General features: G+C 46.1%; 1 protein-coding gene across 1 annotated transcript; it reads left to right on the forward strand.

The window, feature by feature from the left end:
* Positions 1-1207: 1207 nt before the first annotated feature.
* On the forward strand, positions 1208-2971 carry LOC103973471 (serine/threonine-protein kinase OXI1-like). The gene is made up of 2 exons (XM_009388046.3): positions 1208-1921; positions 1993-2971. Exons 1-2 carry the CDS (start codon positions 1545-1547, stop codon positions 2885-2887), a joined length of 1272 nt encoding a protein of 423 aa, XP_009386321.2. The 5' UTR covers positions 1208-1544; the 3' UTR covers positions 2888-2971.
* The last annotated feature ends 2351 nt before the right edge of the window (positions 2972-5322 follow it).

A 5322-nucleotide genomic window follows, 5' to 3' on the forward strand; every position in this document is an offset into this window, starting at 1 on the left:
AGGTCAGGAAACCTAATCCCCATTTTATGCCAAGGCATGGAGGTCAAGAAGCCCGACCCCCACCCCCGTCTCCACCAAAGATAAGAGATCGAGAAACCTGACCTTTGCCTCTGCTTAAGGCAGAGATGTCGGGAAACCTGACTCCCACTTTCACCGAGGCGTGGAGGTCGAGAAGCTCGACACCTACCTTCACCAAAGACGAGGAGGTCAAGAAGCCCAACCCCTACCTTCATTGAGGTGTAGAGGATGAGAAACCCAACCCCATTTGAACTAGATGTATCACCACCAATAATGCTCAGGTATAATGAACTAGACATGCCGAGCAAACTAGGCCTGCCACCAGGTCAACAATAGATCGAAGGGGTATAAGCTTGATGTCTCGTATGAATTAGACGTCGCACTTTGAAGCCCTCTCACGAGAGTCTCAAAGCACACATTAGGAGGGATAAATGATATAGAGTACACCATCAGTTAATCTTCATCCGACACGTGGTTACCATGTGGTGTCCAGGGTGGATGGAGAAGACAAAGGTCACCCTCTACTCGACTACCCACATGGGCAAGGGTCCAAGGCAAGCAGTTATAGGTTATCCCTCCTTGTCGTCCACGTAAACAAGAGGCTAAGGAGAGGCTGTTGAAGGCGGTTAGAGATTTTTTTTCCTGTAGAATATTTTACGAAATATTATAGTCATTTATAATCATGTATAAAAGCTCATATTCAACACAATGAAAAAGGAGAGATTATCTTTTTAGAGCACTCATGTCTACACTCATATGCTTTATGTTATTAACTTTGGTATAAGAGGGACTCGATTAGGAAACCTCTTCCGACTTCGGTCTTCAGGTGGTACCGTAGGAGCTTGACGCTTCTACCTCGAACAATCCTAAGCATATGGGTCTTATGTTATATCTCTATCGAGCTTGGGGATGATATTTTTAATTATGTTATGTTAATATTTGATCAATTTGGGTCTTACGTAAAAATCGCCCATCAACATTAGGGGCCTATGAAAGTTCCTCGTTAGCGGGAGAACAAAAGAAATTGCAGCATTGGTAAGATTACGAGCAGATACGAGGCATTTGGATGATGAATTGGTTCCAATATATGCTCAGATGAAACCTCATTACAAAAACATATTAGCTTTTTTTAGAACAAGAAGACGAGCAACCAATCAGAACAACGAATTCCTGCGAAGTATGTCTTAGATTCCAGCGACGCATTGAATTCCGTCCAATCTTACAGGGTCGGGGGGATCATCGAATTCGCAACGTACGTCTGACATAAGAGGGATCGAATCACCCTGGAAGTTTTTCGGGGGCGACGCCGGGGATATCGCATCGAGTCATACGCATGGGTCCTAGTGCCATGAAGATTTCAGGGGTGGTTCAGCCAGGGATTTCGATTTTGCCTTGTTGCGATTGTTTTCATGGGAGAAAAGGGCCTTACATCTAATTGCGGAACCGTCGTCACCCTCTTCCCGACGAACAGGCGAACGCTGCTTACCTTGTCCAGGAAGCGGTAGACCCCATTCCCTACTCCTCCGATGGACCAACTGCTGCCGCCGCCGCCGTCATTGGACCTGCGTGACCTGAAGGCCCTCTCCATCCTCGGCCGCGGCGCCAAGGGCGTCGTCTTCCTCGTCCGTGTCGCCGACGCTTCCTCTGCCGGCGACGCCCTCGCCCTCAAGGCCGTCTCCCGCTCCTCCATCGAGCGCAGGGCATCCGGCGGCGACGCCTACCGCCGCGTATGGCTCGAGCGCGACGTCCTCCTGTCGCTTCGCCACCCCCTCCTCCCCTCCCTCCGCGGGGTCGTCTCCACCGATAGGATCGTCGGCTTCGCCATCGACCGCTGCTCCGGTGGCGATCTCGCCTCCCTCCGCCGCCGCCAGAGCGAGAAGATGTTCTCTGAAGATATCATCCGGTGCGTATCTCCCCACCTCCCTCTTCCTCCTCCCCGACGCCTTACTCAAACTAGGTGCGGTCGCTCCGCAGATTCTATGCCGCCGAGTTGGTGCTGGCGCTGGAGTACCTCCACGGACTGGGGATCGTCTACCGAGACCTGAAGCCAGAGAACGTCCTGATCCAAGACAACGGCCACCTCATGCTCGTCGACTTCGATCTCTCCACCAAACTCCCCTCAGGACCGCCGCCCGAACCCCTCAATTCCCCGCCGAGCGTCACTCCCCGCCACGACGAATCCACGCCTCCAGGTACCGCCAAGAAGAGGAAGAAGAAGGTCAAGAGAAAAGAAAAGAAAGCCTCGCGTCTCACGGGCTGCCTCTCCTTCAACGCCGACGTATCGCCGGAAACTTCCAAGTCTTTCCTGGCGGAGGAGGCGAAGGCAGCGCCACCAGCGTCGCCGGGGACGTCGGCTGGGAAGTCGAACTCGTTCGTGGGGACGGAGGAGTACGTGGCGCCGGAGATCATCGAGGGCAAGGGCCACGACTTCGCGGTGGACTGGTGGGGGCTGGGGGTGGTTCTTTACGAGATGCTCTACGGGCGGACGCCGTTCCGAGGGAAGAACCAGAAGGACACCTTCCACCGGATCCTGACCAAGGAGGCCGACCTCGTGGGGGAGACCACGCCGCTGCGCGACCTCATCCGGAGGCTCCTGGAGAAGGACCCCGAGCGTCGCATCACCGGCGAGGCCGTCAAGGCGCACGCCTTCTTCCGCGGGGTCATGTGGGAGGAGCTGCTCCGGATCCCGCGGCCACCGTTCATCCCCATGCCATCGGACGACGCCGACGACGACGCCGCTTTCGAGGGGCTCGACGTGGAGAGCACGGTGGTCGAGGTTTCCGCCGCCAAGGAGGAGAAGGCGTCGGGCGGGAAGCGAGACGAAGGGGTTACCGCTCCTCCTCGACCCCCAGATTTTGTCGTCTTCTAACTTTGCCCTTTTTCTTTTATTCCTTATTATTTATTAAATAAAAAGAAACTCCAACACTACTCCGGTCGTGACTTAAGTTACGACAAGAAGACACCCTAATCATATACTATTTACTTAGCGTCGAGTACACAAATAAGTAGTTTTGACGTGCCATCTGCAAGAGACCAAATCACATGCTCTTTTATGGCAAGACTCATACACCAAATTGGCATTGAAGAGGCCGCAAAGGTAGGCGATGACCGATGATTGATTATTCATGCTTGTTTTTGTTTTGGTTTATGACTGAGAGAAATCATTTCATGTGTTGGATTCATGGCGTTCATCTCTTGGCATGATCTCTATCTGTAAAGGCAGCAAGCATGTGATTCTGCATTCAATGGGTTAAAAACTGGAGTTAGGCCTATCGTCCTTTGGGGTGAGGTAAGAAGAACGCACTGCAGATTGCCATTAACAGGAAGGCGTGCAGAAAAGATAAAGAAAGAGTAAGGCGTGCAGAACTGCGTGCAAACCCTCTTTGCGGTGGGGAGAGGGAAGAAGTGCTTCTTCCCCTACTCGGAGCTTCTGAGGTTGATATCAGATGCATCGTTTTTCCTCTGCTGTTTCTGCTGGCATTAATGAAAGGTGGACGAGGTCGCAGAAGAATGACGAGTTCATAGTAAGTATGGGAGGCACTTTTATGGCTCGTCACAGCTATTGAAGTTGCTGTGGCACCAACTACCATCTCCAGCAACCTCGTCATATATATATATATAAAATGATAAATGTTCATCTTTGTATGAATAGTATGTATCTTCCTTCTCAAATAGATGAGTTAATGATTCATAGGATGGACACATGTGTCCATTCTAAGAACTTATATTACATGGACTTTAGGATATGTACCTGACATCAACCTCATACAAGACAAGCTCAAAAATCAATATAAATATGTCTTATATGTATGATGGATCCTTGGGTATTTAGGCCCAAATAATTCCAATGTAGCAATCTGGAGCTTTCCGTATTCTCTTGATCATCATAATGATGTGGTAGTATTCTAATCCCCATAAACTTTCCTAGGGTGAGAAAAATTCACCTCGGTGAATAAAATACCATTCTAGGAGGTCAAGATCTATTAATCACAGCTCCTTTTCTAAAATTTATATATCTTTAAAGGTTAAATTGTCCATGTCACTATATCAAATATTTACACTCTCGGTCAATCGGAGAGAACACAAACTAGTCGTCCAAGATGTTTTTGACTTATTCTCGAAAGAATATAAGCTGGTCGTTAAAGATATTCTCGACTTATTCTCAAACGATCAAATGTGGAAGAGACTCTAGAACTAAGGATACAAGTATGAAAAAAAATAAATAATCTTGTTTTTGCTGCTACATGCCAGAGAATATCTTCAACGTGGGCTCCAGCGACTCAAGGTAGGGTGATAAATCTTCCGCGTTGAAGACATTGCTAATGCCTATGTCTTCTGGTAGCTCAAGGATATAGTATCTTGTAAGGACCTATACTCTTGGCATATAACTTTTTTTATGACCCTAGTAGGATGTCTCTTAAATCAAATCCTCACTATCACTTGCTCTCCTCATAAAAAGATTGATATCTACGATAGACATATGTTGTTGACCTATAAAATTAATTGCTTAAAGTAATCTTTCATCAAATATCATCATGTAATTTTTAAATGTGTTTAGAAAAAGATTCATCGGTGTCTAAGGAACGAAAATGGGTGAGAAGAGAGACAAGATCGATGGATTTTCTATGTTGATAGCCAAAGATAACTTGGAATGAACTAAGACTAATTGAGTGATTGATGAGGCTATTAAATGCAAATTCGACTATAGATAGTACTCTATCCCAATTAGCTATGTGATCATCTACCAAACATCAAAGTCACTAAACAACCTATTGACTACTTCGATTTAACCATTGGTCTAGGGATGGTATGCTGATGAAAACTTAAATTTAGTCCCTAATAGTTTCTATAGAGTCTTCAAAAAAAATATTTGATAAAACATATATATCTATCAAATGTAATGGAATATATGTTATCTTTAAAAATCGATCAACAATCATAAAGATGAAATCATACCTAGCAACAAGAGAGACACAAAATAAAATCCATACTTATGTCTTTTCAATGCGAGTGTGGGATTAGTAGTGGAGCATATATGCTTAATAATCTTAGCTATATCTTTTTTCTAGGTGAGAACAATAGATACTACACAAAAAATAAGGCTTTCTTATATAGACCCCTTGCCAAGTGGTTCATCAACTTTACCTCTTGAGCTCTGCATACTCACTAGAATTCAACCAGTCATGAGGCAAATTAGGTAATGAGACTCGAGGAACTAAGTAATGGTATGTTAGATATCATACCATATTTTAATGGTATGTTAGATATCATATTTTAGATATCATGGTATGTTAGATATCATAT

The sequence above is a fragment of the Musa acuminata genome, chromosome BXJ2-6 (assembly GCF_036884655.1).
Source record: "Musa acuminata AAA Group cultivar baxijiao chromosome BXJ2-6, Cavendish_Baxijiao_AAA, whole genome shotgun sequence".
Classification (NCBI taxonomy): Eukaryota; Viridiplantae; Streptophyta; class Magnoliopsida; order Zingiberales; family Musaceae; genus Musa; species Musa acuminata.

Excerpts from the sequence above, each read along its gene's own strand:
- LOC103973471 (XM_009388046.3), top strand. The coding sequence starts at position 1,545 with ATGGACCAACTGCTGCCGCCGCCGCCGTCATTGGACCTGCGTGACCTG. Across the intron at positions 1,922-1,992 it reads TTCTCTGAAGATATCATCCG|ATTCTATGCCGCCGAGTTGG; the intron begins GTGCGTATCTCC and ends GTCGCTCCGCAG.